Below are 18,908 nucleotides of genomic sequence, written 5' to 3' on the forward strand. Positions count from 1 at the left end.
TTGTGGGTGAGATCATCTAAGGGAATCAAGTGCGTAGTATCCTGCTGGGATCAGAGACGTAAGGAGCGCAACTGTACCTTGGATCAGTGTGAAATTGATTGGGGTTCAACTACAGTACAGACAGAAGTTAGTTTGTAGTAGGCTAGTGTCTGTAGCGTCTTAATACAGTGTGTGTTCAATCTGGACTGGTCCCGGGGGTTTTCTGCATTTGCGGTTTCCTCGTTAACAAAATTTATGTGTCTGTGTTATTTCTTTTCCACATTATATTTTGTTATATAATTGAAATATCACAGGTTGTGCGTTAGAATCCAATCGATTGGAAATTCGACCTTTGGTTGTTGATTGAAATTGATTGATACTTGAACATTGATCTTTGGTACCGTTCAAGTGATTTCTCTTGTATTTAATTAGACTCGCGGATTACTATTTTCTTGAGTAAGAATTGAATCGAGAAAGAGAGATATAACTCTTTGATATACTTTATTAAGATTGAGTCTAGTTGATTCTCTTGAAAGTATATTGGAGTTAGTCCATACAGATTGCAAATCGAAATATTGGGTATGGTTGTTGTACCCCCGCTTTTTCACAACCTTTATTTAATTATCAGTATGATGCAAGACATACACGAGGCCTTAGTCCCGAACAAAAGTTCATTGCGGCCCTTCGTATACTATGTTACGGGGTACCAGCAGATTCCACTGATGAATACATCCGTATTGGGAAAACAACCGCCTTTAGGTATGTCAAATTGTTTTGCGTAATAATAGTCGATCATTTTGGTCCAACTAAGAAAGCCTAATCAGAAAGATGTTCAAAGAATCACCGCATAATACACCGCGAGGGGTTTTTCAGGAATTCTAGGTAGTCTTGATTGCATGCACTGGACGTGGCATGCGTGTCCGGTTGAATGGGCATGCCAATATAAGGGTCATTATCCAAAACCAACTGTGATTTTGGAAGATTCAGCTACTTATGATTGTTGATTTTGGCATGATTTTTTTGGACTCCCGGGTTCAAATAACGATCTCAACGTTTTGTATAAGTCACAATTGTTTGAGGATCTTAAGCATGGGATTTCACCGCACAATAATTTCACCATCAACGGTCATGACTACACTCAGGTTATTATCTAGCATACGAAATCTATCCAAAGTGGTAAACTATGGTTCAAGATTATAGTAAGACAGGTTTTAGACCGACGACTTCAAAGGATAAAAAGTACCTTAACACCCAACAAATGAAATGCAGAAAGGATGTTGAACGCGCTTTTGGCATACTGAAAAGGAAGTTCGCCATCATAGCTGGGCGAAACGCTTTTTTGATCTTCAAGAAATTAATAAGATTATGTTGACTTGCATCATTCTGCATAACATGGTCATTGAAGAAACCATACGCGACCCAATCGGGACTAATTTTCCAGATGAAGATTTTAGGTCAAGGCTTGTGGTGGGCGTCCGTCAAGAGAATATAGACTTGCCACTGACAGAATCCAAAACCGGGGACTCTATGGACAACTAAGAGAAGATATAACTAAGCATCTTTGGGATTTAAAAGGAACAAAAGACGATGCATGGAGGGGAGGCCGAGGTAGAGGCAGATAGATGTTATTTAATTTAAAGTTGTTTATTTTTCAATTTAATGATTTTTATTTCCATGCAGTAAGACTAAACTTAAAACTAAAATTAAAGAAATTATATTAAAAGTAATTTTAACTAAACGATTATATTTAAATTGAACTTAACTACTAAAACTTAACTATTGAAAGTAATTTTAACTACTGATCAAGACGGTATTCATTTTCGTCTTCTTTCGAGGCATCATCTGCTCCTTCTTCCACATTCTCATACTGGAAAGTTTGTTGAGGGAGTTGTTGTTCCGCCATATCTATTTGCTTAGTACATACAACAAGTTGTCGTGCATTCATTGTTGAAGTGTCCAAAGAGAGTAGCTTTTTAATCTTAAAATCCATATAGTGTTGTTCTCGCGAAAGACAACTTTTTCGAAGTTGCTTTATAGAAATACCACGGTCCCTGGTTCTATATTCTTTTATCTTTATCTCGAATTCCTTATGCTCACCATAGTTGAACTCGTTTGAACCTCTTTATAACAATGCTCGTTGGACTGCGTCTCTCGCTGCTTTTCCATCTTTTTGACCCGCTCCTCTTCTTCTCTTGACGTTGGTGTTAACGTCTAGATTGGAGTTGTGTTGTTCCTGACTACTTGGAGACCCAGTATACGGAGATCCAGTTCCTTCAGGTGAGGAAGCAAGCCCACCATTTTGAAAATCCTTCGAGATTAGACCATGTGGTGATCTTGCAGGCACTTGATTACCTTTAAGCTGGTATGGATTAAACTTGTTAAGAACCCTCTGAATGGTGAAACAAGTTTCATGTTGGAAACTCATTTTGTGGGATCTTTGCCACTCTTACTGACATCTTCTTTCCACATCCGGTTCACCTTTATCATTTTTTTTTGTCGTGCCATATTTGCATGATCAAAGATACGTATTCACTAACTGATGCTGAAATTATTTGAAAATGATGAGACAATCCTTCTGCATCACGATTATTGATGTTACTTGTTTCTTCACAAAATTTTTGTAAAATCTTTTCTTGATAACAACCATTGATTTGATTTAATGTAAATAATACATAAAAATTTATTTGTCTTCATCCATAGTATACTTGACACCACGAATTCTACTGTTTTTTCGTTGTGATTGTTATGTCTGTTGTTCTGTTTATTGTTGTGATCGTTGCGATGAGTAAGCCATTTGTTAGAAATGGAATTTATAGAGATTTTTTCGGCTAGATTGAGTTGATATGAATAGTTGTGTTTGAAATGAAGGAAAAGTGAGTGTTGAGATGATATGAAGTGTGATATTTTGAGGTAGAGATGAAGAAGGTGTGAGTTTTAATTTTGAAGATGACCTGAATTTATAGGGAAAGGAAAGGAATAACAGTCGCTGGATGACGAGATTAGAAGGTAGTCGTTGGCAGTTTTGGATCACACGCTAGCGGGCTCACTTTAAACGCTGGTGTGCATAGCAAAAATTTGCGGTTTTGGATTACACGCCAGCGTATTTTTTGTCGTCGCGCGGTTATTCAGCGCACATTTAATCTACGATTGCACTCAACAAACCCTCAAAATTGTTGGTTTGTCCATCGTTTTTCAAGTTTGTTGAGTTCATAGTGGAAGTAAAATGAACAAATTTTTGATTCGTTCACTCCATAAGAACTGCTCTAAAGAGATTTAGGATTTACAAAATAGATAATTTAAGCCACAATAATTTATCATGTTCATTTCCTCTATTTTTTTCAAAATTTCGTTATCCATCTTCAAAAGAATTTATACAGAAATTTTAATTTACAATCTGCCATAAGTGCGATTACATGAATCTCATGGTTCATCAAACAGAACCCGGTATAAAACTATATAAGTTCTGAATATCTAGCGAAGTTAAGGTCAAATAAAAATTACTATTTGAGCCAACATGGTTGGTTTTTCCATAGGTGCTTGCTTCTATGGAAGGAAACTTGAGCGATGTATTGTTTGAGTACTTAACGCATGATTTAGACCTATTCCAAATCATTATTGTTCGTGTAAGGGATAAATAACGATGATTCGGACCTAGTCCTTCTCTACTTATCAAATACTTATTCGCGATATGAGTCTGACTTGGCAATAAGATTTGGCGTGTGTTGGATAATAAATCGCTTTTTTTATTATTATTATTTGATGTTTGATTCAAAATATGATTCGGCTCGTACACTTGATTTGAACATGTTTGGATCAAACTAGATACATTTTTTTTATAATTTTATTATTTAATAACTTTTGAATTAAACAAAATAAGTCGAATTTTAATATAATAAGCCAGATCCAAACGAGTCAGATCTAATAAAGCCAGTTGAGTCATAACAAAAATGAAATTGCTATATGACCCGCCTGATAACAGCTCTTTGACAGCTGATCATATGTATCATGTACTGTGGTGAGAGGTGAGTCTTTTTTTCTTTCACCACGTCATCGTTCAATTAGCCCTACTTTTTAAGTTTACAACGCAGTATCAAACCAACTATAATTCCTTGAATCTTTTGTGTATCCGCTGGATTAAAATCACTATCCTCTTCAAAATCCTTGGGTTTTTTAAACCCTTAATTATAGATATCTCCTTGACGATTTTAAGTTTGGGAATATTGAATATTGAGTTCCATCTTTTTCTCCTTGATTTTATGGGTGTTTACTTGATGAAATCAGCGAACACAAGATGAAGTTATCATCACTTTTTGAAACCTTTTACATATACTATGTTTTGATCAAACTGTTTTCTATGTGAGGATACTAGCCCTTAACCCGTGCAGTAACGGCACGGGCCATGATGTTGGTTCAATTTTAATATATTGTATAATTTGTGTCCCGAATACTTATCAACTCCTTATGATTTAATATGGTTTGTCATAAAAATAGTTGGGATTTTTCTCTCTTTTTTCTTGTTTTTTCCTTTAATATTTTACCGCCGGAGATTTGCTCAAACGAAAGAAATATAATCTCAACTTCCGGACACTTTTTTATTTAGGTTCATTGCTTATAATGAGATAATGCTCTACATGAACATGGAAGTTTAAATATTTTTTGGAAATATGTCGTCAGCAGCGCTCATCTCAGTGAAATCAACTAATCAATATCGTCCATAAAAGTCTTCCCATGCTCCTATTTCGCTCCAGCTGACTCATCTATCATGGTCATGTTTTCGATCCTCTAAATAGGCAGGGAATAGTATTTTTTTGCATCGAACGGATGATACAAACTCTCCAATGTAACATGATTTTCCTGTAATTTTTCAACACCCATTAGATGACAATGTTTAAAATGTGTATCATTACCTTTTTGAAGGGATTGTATATATGCGAACCTCTGCCATTAAATCTTCAACAAAGTATTGTTCCCAGCAGTTTGTCCTAACGAAGGCTTTGGTAACTTCAAAAGTCTTCGACATTTTGTCATTTCTATATGTTCCTACCTTCATTTGGAATACAATATGGCGACACATTACCTCATAAAGAACCTTGAACACACATTGTAATCCCTGATCCTATTTCAAATTAATAGGTTGTCAATAGATCCTTTACCAAAAGTTGACATCTTCTACGTTGAATATTTATTAAAAAAAATTATGGTACTGTGGATCGTTGCTTTCTAAGATTGTAGTTTTCAAAGTTGGTCTCTTCAAGTCCCACGGCTTTCTAAGTTTATATATCATGTTTGTTTTTAACATTTTAGTTAGCCATATTATGTTTGTTACTAACTTTAAACTTGATATCATCTTCTACTGTGAACTTTATGTGATTCAGAATCGAAATAATTATACCTCTTTCATTCGTATCAAGTAATCCGTTGTATATCCCAACAATTCTTCTACATCAATTCCTTTCTTTTGTTGTTTCCGGACCATCAGTAACCATTATTGTCAAACGCAATCTCTCTAATTTTTGTTGATGTTATGTATTTGCAATGTTCATTTTTCTTAAATAAATATATTGTGGAAAAACTAAAAAAAAAAACATAAGCATTACATCAAGTCTAAGTTACTATATCCAAAATACTCCGGACACTGCTTCTGTTGCCTTGTTTCCTCAAATTCCTCGTTGCATTCTAGACAGTACATGCAACACCAATCATTTGCGAAGTGAGTTATTTGCGCAAGTGTGGTCAATGTATCCCTTACCTGTAATAATAATAACAACACTTCAAAAAAAATTTCAAGGCGTCCAGTTGTAAATGGTATGAATCTAATAGATTTGAATTGTACCTCAATCTTAGATATCACCTCCTTATCACATAACATAGCAATTGAGGAAGGACAAATCTTGACCACTCTTTACATAGGCAGAGTTAGCCAAACTGTGTTTTGCAATTGTCTTACGTGGAAATTATTATTAATCCATGTTTTAGTCTGCTCCTATCGAAGACGATCTAATTAGTCTTGTAGAAAGTTAATCTTAAATTTTTGACCTTATTTCTTGACCAAATTATTGAAGTATTCTCAGTCATGTTCTGCTTTGTGTGATCTACCCATCTGTATCTACTATACCTTCTAACCCAGTGAATGATACATATTGATCCGTAATTTGATATTGTTGTAATCAAGAGGTCGCATTATTTGAGAATGTAAAATATAAAAAATATTCTATAAACATCGGAGGCAAAATTAGATTTATGATTTAGAGTTTTTTATTGTGATTTTGATGAACAAACATAATTTTCAAACAAATATTTTAGAATGCAAATACATTTTCCCAGTTAATAAGGTTTTATATCGATAACTGAGTGAAATTTGTTTTCTTTGTAGGTCGTTGTCGCGAAACAACTCGACATTGATGGTCTTTCAGGAAAAAAGAATGTAATAGTACTTGAGAGAGCGATAATGTTCTTTTATGCGGGTACACCAATTGCCTTTACATAATACGGATACCGTTTCGGTGATCCAACAGTCATGATCATATTGTTTTATACGTTCCGGTATCATCCTCGAAATATTTGGTTTTTGTCCTTATCAATCGTGCTAAAAACAACCAATTACATCTTTCACAATACAATTTTGCATGTTTTGTGAAGATTTTTTTTTTTACTCGGTCAATAAAACTCACTAAAAAGCAAAAACTATCATTATCCACTATTATTACCAACACCCACCACCGTAAAAATCATCCACCACCACTATATCTTTCACCAATAGTAATGTTACCGCTTCCACCATTCACAAACGCCCGCCATCGTTTATACTAACCTTACTTCCACTACCACCATTAGAATTAATACAGTTTTTAGTAAAATTATTTATTAATAAAATTATGTATTTATGTTAGATTATTAAAGGAACATTTATAATAGAAATTTAGTTAATCATTATGAACAATCAATGAGATACTAATTAATAAAACATTTAAAAATGGTTAAGTTGAACAAACCCCAGCGGCAAATTTATCTTTGTCAAGGACAAATCCTGACCACTCTTGACATAGACAAATCGATAATAAATAATTTCATATGTTCTGATCTTGATTCGTGTCGTTCGTTTAGTTATTACATAACATGGAAATTGATTGCACCAATTTTTTAAAATGGACATGTGTTTTATCGAGTTTATTTTAACATTAGAATGATCAACCACGTTTTACACTTTATAATATAACGTTACATATTGTGTGGCGTTACGAAATTAGCATAATATGTTTTTGTTCACCAATACCCTCCACCACCATATGAATCCATTTTTTTATCCACCACCACCTAGTGGCAGAGCCAAGGGTTGACTAACCTGGCTCTAACCCCTTAAATTTTTAATAACTACATAAATTTTTTAGTTTATTTTATAATTAGTACTTTGTCCATATATATTTATGGTTTAGTCCACCAAAGTCTACATGTTTCTTTTTTAAAAAAAAACGTAGGCCTCCTCAATGTCAATTTTTGACTCCACTACTGTCACCGTCACTGCCGCCCACCCCATGTAGGTTGTTGGACGCAATTCTAATTTCCAATCACAAATGCCATGTATGAGGTTTAGATTGAAAAAAATGTCGTCAATTAATTAGTTTCATTATTTGTTTTCTTTGTATATATATTTTTTTGTATTGCAATCAATTTTAGTTTAACATTAAAAAATCATGATTTATACGATACAGTACCAAAGATAACAGGGGTACCATTTGGGTGATCCAACTACGATCATGAAAATATTGTCTTGTATGATATCATCCATGAAATATATGGTACCTTCATTTATCAAAAGTGTTAAAAACAACCAACCACATCTTCCTCACTACGATGTTATCGATGTTGTAAGACAGCACAAAATTAATATTGTCCATCACTACTCACCAACACTCACCATCACTACTTCTGTCACCAAAAACCAGGGGCAGAGCCAGGATTTTGAGGAAAAAGGGAGAAAAAATTCTTGGCAAGTTGGATATATGTGAAAAATGGACTTTGTATCCCATTTTACGATAAAACAACAAAAATAAATATAATTGTGCTTGGCTCCGCCCTTAACCATCACTAATCTTTCGGCCTCCACCTCCTCTACTACTCATTGTCGCCAAAAATGTCTATTGATATTATTTATCAAAATTACTTATTAATAGAAATAAATGTTATAATTAATTAAGAAAACATTTATAATTCAAAAATGATTATTCATTTATTATGAGCAATTAGTGAAACACTAATTAAAGAGCACTTTATAATGAATAGATTATTTATTATGTGCAATTAGTGAAACACTAATTAATAAAGCAATTATGATATTTAAGTTGAATAAACCACCACCGTTGATTTATCTTTTCTATTAATTCCAACAAAGGTGGAACACTGTTCGAACCTCCCCGTTATAATTTTTGAAAATCCATATCATTTTTCATTCATAATATTGAAATTAATGCCACGCATGTGAATTATAGGGGGTGGTTAGGAGAACCACAACCCTTAATTTATATTTGTCTGGACAAATGCAAACACGGCAAAAGCCAATACGGTTCATGTATAATAAGACCGTGCTTTATATTGGAATGATAAATTATCCTGGCTAAATTGGGGCCTATAACTACATGACAAAATAGGGTCATTAAGAAGTAATTCATAGAAACCCCTTAACCAACTATTTTTAATGGCTAACTTACCCCTGATTAATTAGTGTTAATTCGGGGTGATTAGTGGTAAAATTTCGTGTTAGATGTGAAATTAATTTGTGTTAATGAATCATCTAAACTTGAGAAAATTTAAAAATTTGAAATTTTTTGAAGAACACCAACTCAGAATCGGTTTATGTTGTCATTGGTATCAACCGATTGTAACCTCAAAAACATACAGACATTTTTTGAAACTTGTTTCTACCCAGAATCGGTTTATATGAACATAAAAAATCAACCGATTATCCAGAATCGGTTTATATGGGCATGAACATAAACCGATTGTGGGTAAACTTTTTCTTTTTTATCTGTGAATTATGTATTGTTAAATACCATATAAAATTAAAATTCATTTTTTACCTGAGTTGAGAATGAGTATGACTTCAGTCAATTTCAGATCATTTAAGAAGTTGTACTCGTTTTCAATTCGAGTATAAAGTTATACTCGTTTCCAAATTGGGTAAAATCATACAGAACTATTTTCATTTGTAATCGAAATGAAATCGAGTATGATTTCATACTCATTTTATATTTCCGTATTAACCGGGAAAAAATGGGTCAATCGGAATTGGTTTACACGATACATATATAAAAACCGATTCCTGACATTGCACAACAGGAATCAGTTTATAAAAGTTCTCATGTAATCCGATTCTAACAAAAAAAAAAACACACAGGAAAAATATTCTCTTCCGTACCAGAATCGGGCTATGTGGGCATTAACGTAGACCGATTCTGGTTCAATTTCCTCCAACCTGAATTCCATCCAAAACAATCGGTCTTTGTGGGGATAAACAACAACCGTTTCTAAATAAATCGGTTTATAAGTGCATTGACGTAGACCGATTCTTATAAACCCAGAAAACTTTGATTTAAAGAAATTGGATTGTTTGAGTGATTACATGTTATTGAAACCTACTTTAGGGGATTGGGTTAATAGAAAAGTATTTAATTCGAGCTAAAATGAAAGATTACCTATTTTAGTAAACTTGGTGATTATCAACAATATTTTCGTTTGATTTTGAATTCTTAATGTTGATGGAAATTGAAATGGAAATGATTCTGATTTGATTCAGTTTTTTTTTTTTAATTAGGATTTAATGAGAATAAATTGGTAGTAGTAAAATTTTATAGAGGGTAAATTGGTAGTTTCATTAAACTTAGACACCCCTTGTCCTTTTTCATTAAACTTAGACACCCAAATTTAGCCGGGTAAATTATCACCACAAATTAAGGTTTAAGAGAGTTTACAAGACCAAATATATAATTTAAGTTAAATAAATAATCACAATTAGTCCTTGCGTTTCCGACTAGCTGCAAAAAACTGCGTCATCGAATAAGAGGCAATACTCATAAAAACAGTAGCAGCAACACACATCCCTATAGAGAATATATCATGCAGTTAGAGGCAAGATCCATATTAGCACTGTGTACTTCCCCCGATTTATCTAAACCAATCTTTATATCATCCACAGTACTGCTGCAAAAATCTTCGCCGATCTTCGATAACAAACTCTGGCCACTCCTTGATGACATCTTTTGTTTCCAGAAATCTGGAAATCTTCAAATTTGATATAACAACCTATGTGTTAATGTTAATTACCACATCCTTATATAGCAGGGAGGAGAAGAAGTCTCCTTGTACAATTTTGTTACCTAATTTAACTTCAAATTGCCTTTCCTGAGAGCCTTCCAAATTAGCAAAGCAGTAGATAAGGAAATATTCTAACTTTTGGTTTCAGGCTAAAGCCGGGTTATTCCAAGTGCGATAGCGGATATCCTAGTGACATAACTTAGCGCCAAGAACCAAATAATGATTCGGACTAGTAGTCTATATAACTACTTTCTTATCGATTTTGAATACAAGATTGTCATCCAGCTGATATTTCTTTCAAGGATATAGAGAACAGACAAACTCTTATAATACGTGTATACATTATCCGATCATGACCCTCAAGCAAAGGATCAGCTCAACAATTTACCTGGCCTGGGAAAAAAATAATAACAAAATACTAATATCTTTGGGACCACACACTAAATGGTATGGTTGACTAGGATACAATCCACCCAAGTTGCAGAACATATCTACATTACTGAAGTGATGGTGAATGGGGCTAGAAGCTAAAGCAGACCGGGGTACCGACTAAGGGTGGTGATTCAAAAATACAAGGAAATACAAGAAGCTAATTAAGTTGATGTAGAGACTGAAAACAGTCTTTACTAAGAAAAATGGGTGCAAACGTTTCAGGACTGTCATTATCAAGCAAAACCAATGGAAGAATTATATCAAGCTAAGGCGGAAGTAACATGATACAGAATCAAGAAGACGATGCTCGACTTAGATAGAGATGTTTAGTTGTTACATGGAATGAAATTACTGCCACATATTGAAGTTTCAGGGATTAGCAGAGCTGCAAATTGTCACCACAAAAAAGGAGTAAGGAAAAAATAGTCAATTTTAAGTAGAAATAGACTGCTTCGAGAAATTTCGAGCGGAGATGACAGGTGAAACACCGACAGCAAGTTCTTACAAACCATATCTATCAGCTTTATTTCAACATCAATGCGTTCAAGAACAATAGAAGACACTCAGTTCGGATCACATTCAGGAAATGAAAAACTGGGCTCGACAATGGAGTAAAAAAAAAGATGTAAACATATAACAGACACATTTATTCTAATTATGTACAATTCGTTGATTCTAATTACATATGGGTTGGGAAGAATGAAAAAGAGATCTGTTTTCATATTCCAAATTCAATTTCTTCGAATCCAACTAAAGCGGAAAAATATACACAAACACATGAAAAAAATTAAGTACTTATCATTCTCCTGATGGTTGATTTCTTAGCTTGCGCATTCGAGCAGCCCATGACATTTTTTCTCCTGAAGCCTGGTTCATGCTTTTCCTCTTTAATCCTGTTAACTGAGATTGCCAACGGTTTTTCCAGTCACTTCTGTCATCCAATCCCTACAAACAAAAATTACCTCAAAAGATTAGCATACATCATACATGAGGTATACAAGATAAGATTTAAAAACAACTCTATAAGTAAAACACCCAAAATAAAACAAAACAAACAAGGAAATAGACTTGGGTCATGCCAGAGAAGATAACAAGGACGCAATTGCATAAACAATTCGAAAGGTTGTTTAATAAAGTAATCAATGAAGATTTGCTTTCGTAAAGGTCGATTCGGTAACCATATAGTCACTAACTAAATTGGTAAAAAAAGAAAGAAAAAAATGATATTCTTGAATGTCCAAATTGAAACTCCGCACAAGAGATTGCTTGGCCACATAATATCTTCATAAGACTCATGAAATGCAATACAACACCACCACTTCTTAAAAAGTCCAAAACAAGCAAATTTGATACAAGATAATCAACAACAACTCATACTCTATAACTCTAACTTGTCATTAAACAATTTCCATCCCAACCCCCCAAGTCTAATGCAAAATTCATAAGCTCAAGGAGAAACACCCAAATCATTCATAACCAAATTATATCCCAAGTGCTCAAACACAACAGTAATTGCCAAACCATGCATCCCAAGTCAAAAGAGACTATTCAGGAACAGAACAGAACAATTTACTAAGCATTGGGAGAAAGAAAAAAAATCCCCATTAATGAGAACAGCATAAGTCTAGAACAGAACCCAACAATCTTAGAAAGTCAATTATGAGCTGAATATAAACTAAAACAACAATTGATGTGAAACCCAGATCTTAAATTCAACAACAACAGATCCTAATTAACAAAGTAAACACAGATCAACAACAATTTCAATTTCATGGTCCAAGAACAGAGAAACCCATATCAAATTTCTCTTAAATGATTCAAACGAGAGGAGATTATAAAATTACCTCATCGTTTTGTTGGTAATTCGGATTATTATATCGTTTTCGAGCAGAGAAAGCAAGATGTAACCCTCTAGCCAAATCCTTATCATACATGGCTCTCCTAGTCGGATCAGACAATATCTCATAAGCTTCTGTGACCTGAATGAATCTTCTTGTATACTCCTCTGTACGATCTGGTGGAGATACATCTGGATGATACTTTCTTGCTAATTGTTTATAAGCTTGTTTAATTTCAACAAAACTTACACCTTCTGGAATACCCAATAGTTGATAAAAACTCAAATCATCTTCTGACAACAAGAAATTCTGTTCATTAATGGTGGCTTTTGTCTTGAAACCATGGTTTTCAAGCAATAGATTTGGTTTTGGATAATGGGTTTTGAAGAAAACAAAATTTGATGATGGGTTCCTACTTGTTGTTGAGAGTGGTTGATAGGGTTTTAGCTGTAGACAGAAGCTGCCATATTCAGATATTACTCCAGAACTCATGCTTCTTCCTTTTTTGTTCTTGTTCTTCTTTTTCTTTTTTTCTCTCTTGGTTTTATATGATTTTTTATTTTATTATTGCTGTGAGATAACGCTTTGGAAGGTGGAAACATCTTGTATTACTCGACCCTGCTCAGACCAAATATTACTTTGCCATACGGCCCATACCACTGCAATAAGTTCAATTGGTGTGTCACACCTTACAGCGGTGTATCGGATCAGTATTTATATGGATAAAAATAAATATTAATTTACCTAAATCAAGTGGATTGGTAAGGTTTCTTAAAAAAATCTTATAGATTCTTATAGATATATAATTTTGAATTATAATGAATTAAATTTATAAAAATTAAAGATCGTGTTTCCCTTTTGAATAACAACCCATCAATACGATTGAGGTGATGGGTGGTGGTGTGTGATATATGTGTTGGTGGCGGCGGTAGTTGGTGGTGGTGGTGGTCGGTGACGATGGTCGACAGTGGTGGTTGTTGTTGGTGGTGGTTAGTAGTAGTGGTGGTAGTGGGTGGTTGTTGGTGGTCGGTGGCGATGGTGGTGCTGGTGTTGGTTGGCGTTGTATGGTGGTGGGGGAAAAACATGGTATGATGTGATAAAAAAAAAGATAAAAAAATTGTCCATAACAATCCATGTAATTCTTGTCGTTTGGGTTGAGATTATAATGAGGTAATAATGCACATATTTTGCCTACAAATATCCATACAATCCTTACATATCATTCTCCTCAATTATCCTAAAAAATCTTAAACAAATTGAATACCTAGGATATTTAATGATTCCTGACATATCCTAATTGAATACCTCGAATATTTAATTAATCCTGACATATCCTAATTGAATACCTAAGAGTTTTTAGGATTGTCAGATATCTATCTAAATCCTAATCCGATACACCCTGTTAGTTTGATTTTGCAGTTCAATTGGTCTCACTCTCACACCTTGCTTGAAGTTGAACTTTGATTGGATCTGAATCTGGCTGGGCGTTTGACTCGGGCCACATTCATTTTTCCACGGGCCTCTTTGGAGCTATTTGAATCACGTATTATTTTATACCTGAATCGCTGAGTACATATTTAACCGCGTTCAATTTGATTTTATCCACAAATCAATAATTGTCAGTCAGATGTAATGAGTCGGATTCATACAAGTCGATTAAGATAAAAATACGAACAAAATGTGAGTCACTTTTATTATGATAGACCATTCAGCAAGTCACATTGTTTGGATCCATCCAAATTATAAGTCATGACACATTCATAACCACCTTAGGAGTTATCATCAAGATTACCAAAGTACTTCGTATAGATGAAGGACAAGAAATATTTACCAAAAATTAGTACACATAGGAGCGGCCTTGTCAAGCTTGGAATAGCTTCCTTGAAAGAGCGATTGTCATGTGATGCTTTCCAAAGCCATAAGTGACTACAAGTCGACCCAAGTGGACCTAGAAATTACTATCTCCTTTAGAGCAAGTATTACGATCATCTTTATGTTGACCACAATTAGAATTTTTGTGAAGGATGGAAAAAGAAAATATAGCAAATGTTATTGTGCTTACTTGGATATAAACTATGTTTTTGCACTACACAGAGTTCAGCTTTTGCAGGCCGAATTTAACTACTTACTAAATTGTAGATAAAAATCTCTGTCATAGGTTCATAGTTCTCATAACCAAAGGCAAGAGAAATACCCTTCTGTAGTGCTTACTTTTATATTGGGATCCAAAATTATTATCTTTTGGTACATTTTTAGTTAGAACTTGTATGTTGTACAAGATTCTAAATCGATGAGAGGAACCCAAAAGGATGATATATTGATGGATCAGTGTATGGTTACATACTTGAATTACAAGATGCATATAACGTATAGGAACAATATATATCGATATAAGGAAAATCCAATCTTGGTTGTTTATGAACCGTATAAGAGGTATTGTCGGATATGTTTTAGCACTCCCCCGCATTACATGAAGGTGATTGCAGACTGTCATCATGGATCGAAGCGAAAGAAAACGATCTTTAGAGAGAGTTTTAGTAAGGATGTCATCAGGGTGATCCTTAGAGGGGAAAAACGCACAAAGATAAACCCTTATTGGACATCTTATCGAACGAAACGATAATCAGTCTCAATATGCTCTGTGCGTCCATAGAAGATAGTTTCATATCGAGATATGTAGCTCCCAAATCGGCATACCATAAGATCGGAAGAGTACATATAGGATCTCGTAGTTCATATAAAATAGATTCAAGCCACATAAATTCAGCAGTAGAAGTGGCCAAACCACGATATTCAAATTCAGTACCATATTTTTCTTTCGAGCACTCCAAGATATATTATTGTGACCAAGAAACACGTGATACTCATCTGTGGAATGATGATCAGTTGGGTTACCCGCCCAATTTGCATCGGTATATCCTCAAAACATATTATTTAAGGATGGGACGGGTTTAATAAGTAGAAGATGGTGTTTATTGCAAATAACGTAAAATACGTTTAACAAGTAGAAAATGCATAATGTCCAGAGCATGCATACACTGACACACTTTGTTGACAACAAATACCAATTCAATCCTTTTGAGGAGGATATATTGTAGACTTCCCACCATAATACGGTAACGTTAACGATCATCGAGGGTAAACTAGTTTAACTTTGTTATCTATGGATTTCATTCCTGTCAATTTTTGGTATGATGCATTCTGTACGGCTTGTTTTATTAAGAATAAATCTCCTTCATCACCAACTGAGTCTTGCTCTCCATGTGAATTATTATTTTTAATAAGGTTCCTGATTATTTTTTTCTGAAAATTTTCGGTTATTTGTGTTTTTCTCCACTTTCAAGATTATTGCTTTAACAAATTGGAGTCATGCTATTCTCCTTGTGTCTTTCTTGGATATGATGCAGCTAAAAAATATTACAAGTTTTCATCTACCAACAAGGAGAATTTATTTGGTCTCGCCATGTTATCTTTGTTGAAGACTCATTTCCATATGATGTTGTCTCTACGGAATTACCTTCATCGTCATCACCCAAACAGGTACAACTTAAATACTCTCTCTTTCATTTAAACACTATTAGTGTTCCTGTATTCAATCGTAAAATTCCTCCAATACCTGCACCAGCCTAACTAACCTTAAATCCATTACTTGTCATGCATGTATTCACTACCAGTCATATCCACTAGAAGTCTTCCCATTTATTCAATAACTCCACCATCCCAATAAACCTCAAAGATGTTTGTATCCTCTTATCAACCACACTCATGTGCTACCATTCATGTCCGACCACCCATGTCCAACCACCCATATACTAATCTTAATTCCATCAGTACCCAGTTCTCCTTCTTTGACTCCTACCGGGATCTCTTATCCATACCATATTTCATCATCTCCAACCTCTTTAATCACTCACTTACCTTAAATACCTATAGTCCCAAGATCTAAAACAACAAATAACCTAAACCATGACCCTACATGAGTTACCTTGCTATCGTTGGTCATTTCTAATGAGTATGAGATGGTTACGCGAGGCAAATACGGCATTTTTAAACCCAAAGGTTTTTGCAGCATCTAAATGATGATTTATTTAAACCTGGTTGTTATACATACGAAAAATATGATCCTAAGTGGTGCACCTTTATGGATGTTGAACATACATAATGCTTTGATTAAGAATAACACCTGGTATTATATTCCATATTCACCACACATGAATTTGTTAGGTTGTAAGTGGGTTTTTCGGGTTAAACGCAAAACTGATGGTATCGCTGAGCGATACAAATCTCGTTTGGTTTTGAAAGGGTTTAATCAACAAGAGGGCGTCTAACATGGAGAGATGTTCATGTGATTAAACCTCGCACAATTATATGTTGTTCTCGCTCTTGCTTTAACATATAATTGGTGAATACGCCAACTTGATATTCAGGATGCTTTCTTAAATGAGTTTCTTAATAAGGAGGTACATAAGAAGAAACTACCGGTTATAAGAGTCCTCAGTTTCCTAATCATGTTGGCAAGACTCAAAAGTATTTTTACAAACTCAAGAAATATTCTAGAGCATGGTACCATCATCTCAGTCTTTATCTGCAAAAATTGATTTTTTTTTCAATTTTAAAGCTGATACATTTTTATTCGTTAGGCGCTCGTTGGAGGGTATCACTTATCTTTTAGTTTGTGTGGACAATATTATTCTTACAAGTTCTACATTAACAGGTTTGCAGTCAGTTATTTCTAGTTTGCAACATGAGTTTGCTTTGAACGACATGGGGCAGTTATTGTTTTTTCTCGGCATTAAGGCTACTTCGTTTTTTATAAGACTTTTATTATCTCAACAATGTTACATTGAATACCTTCTTAGTCGTGTTAATATGCAAGTGTTAAATTAGTCTCGACTCCTTCTTAGTCGTTATACTTTATATGATCTTCACTCCATAACTTGGTATCACCCTCACATCGATCATATGGCCATTTCGACCTTTACCTTTTCTACTAACTCAGATTCTTCTCCCACTACTAACTCCAATGTCTCTGCTCCTATATCTGATTCAATTTATTCTTTCGAAACAATTATGATAGTTTTTTAAAACACCATCACCACCAAACTTGATAGCATGAATTTTACGATTTGAACCCTATCTCCAGGGTTATGATCTTATATTTCACTTGTGCTCAACCTTGTCCACCTTCTGTTGTTAATTAATGGTCTTCCAAATTCAGCATCTACAATTAGGTTTGTGAAGAAAAAAGATCCTCCACGGGTGGTTGTTTTCTTCTATTTTGCCACCCATCCTTCCTATGATTTATGTTTGTATTTCTTATGCTACAACATGGAAAAAAATTGACGAGTTGCTTACCTCCAAATCATATGCTAATATTTTGGCCATTCAGCATGATCTCCAACACATTCAAAAGGTTAATCAATCTATTACAAAGTATTTATCCACTTACGGATTCTCTCACCTTTGTTGGCCAACCTATATCTGATATGGAACTTCAGAATTTACTCCTCGATAGACTTGATTCATCTTTTGAAACTATTTATGTTTCTCTGCAGACTTCTATGGATCATTTTAATGCTAAAAAATTTGAATATCACCTCTTGTCTTATAAACGTCGTATTGACAAACAAAATAAGTCTTTTGCAACCTCAAGCATATATCGTCAGGTCTTCTTCAAATCGTGGTAAAGTATCCACATCCAATACTGATGTGCTTTTGTCAGCTATGTGACAAACCTTACCACACTTCCCAATATTGTTTTAAGAGTTTTGATTGTAACTTCAAGCCTCATCACAAGCAACCACCTAATAGGAACTCCTGACCCAACTCTTCGCAAGGCTCTACTCCGACGGCTTATGCTACCAATCCCGTACCAATTTACACTTATGTTTGGCTTCCTGACAGCGTTGCCTCTCATCATATGACTAATAGCATTTCCCATCTTCGTAACTCCTATTGAAGACACCAACGCAGATTAGATAAAGGTGTCTAGTGGCTTTCGTTTACCTATATCTCATACAGGCTCAGTCTTATTACCCACTCCCACTCATAATTTCAACTTTTTAATGCATTGTTAGTTCCCCACCTCTCCCATAATTCTTTATTTTTGTCCCAATTTTGTTATGATAATCATGTCATCTTGAACTCAACGATTCTACTTGTCTTGCGAAGAATCCATAAACGAAGAAGGTGGTTCTTTGTAGCACGCTTAAGAGGAGCTACACATTGAAACCTGTTACTTCTTCCATTTCATCTTTAGTAGGATAAATAACTCCATTGCATTCATGGAACGATCGTTTAGGTCATCTGACGTTACGTACAATCAGGTCTGTGGTGTCTTGTAATCGTTTT

General features: G+C 34.5%; 1 protein-coding gene across 1 annotated transcript; it reads right to left on the reverse strand.

The window, feature by feature from the left end:
- Positions 1–11,328: 11,328 nt before the first annotated feature.
- Positions 11,329–13,121, reverse strand: LOC113282918 (chaperone protein dnaJ 20, chloroplastic-like). The gene is made up of 2 exons (XM_026532026.1): positions 12,564–13,121; positions 11,329–11,664 (listed from the first exon to the last, which is right to left on the reverse strand). Exons 1-2 carry the CDS (start codon positions 13,047–13,049, stop codon positions 11,518–11,520), a joined length of 633 nt encoding a protein of 210 aa, XP_026387811.1. The 5' UTR covers positions 13,050–13,121; the 3' UTR covers positions 11,329–11,517.
- Positions 13,122–18,908: the final 5,787 nt, after the last annotated feature.

This window comes from Papaver somniferum, chromosome 5 (assembly GCF_003573695.1).
Source record: "Papaver somniferum cultivar HN1 chromosome 5, ASM357369v1, whole genome shotgun sequence".
Taxonomy (NCBI): domain Eukaryota; kingdom Viridiplantae; phylum Streptophyta; class Magnoliopsida; order Ranunculales; family Papaveraceae; genus Papaver; species Papaver somniferum.

What these genes read in the sequence shown, in the direction of transcription:
- LOC113282918 (XM_026532026.1), bottom strand. Translation starts at nt 13,049, where the DNA reads ATGAGTTCTGGAGTAATATCTGAATATGGCAGCTTCTGTCTACAGCTA. An exon ending in ATTACCAACAAAACGATGAG is followed by an intron (nt 11,665 to 12,563) that starts GTAATTTTATAA and finishes TTTTGTTTGTAG; the next exon opens with GGATTGGATGACAGAAGTGA.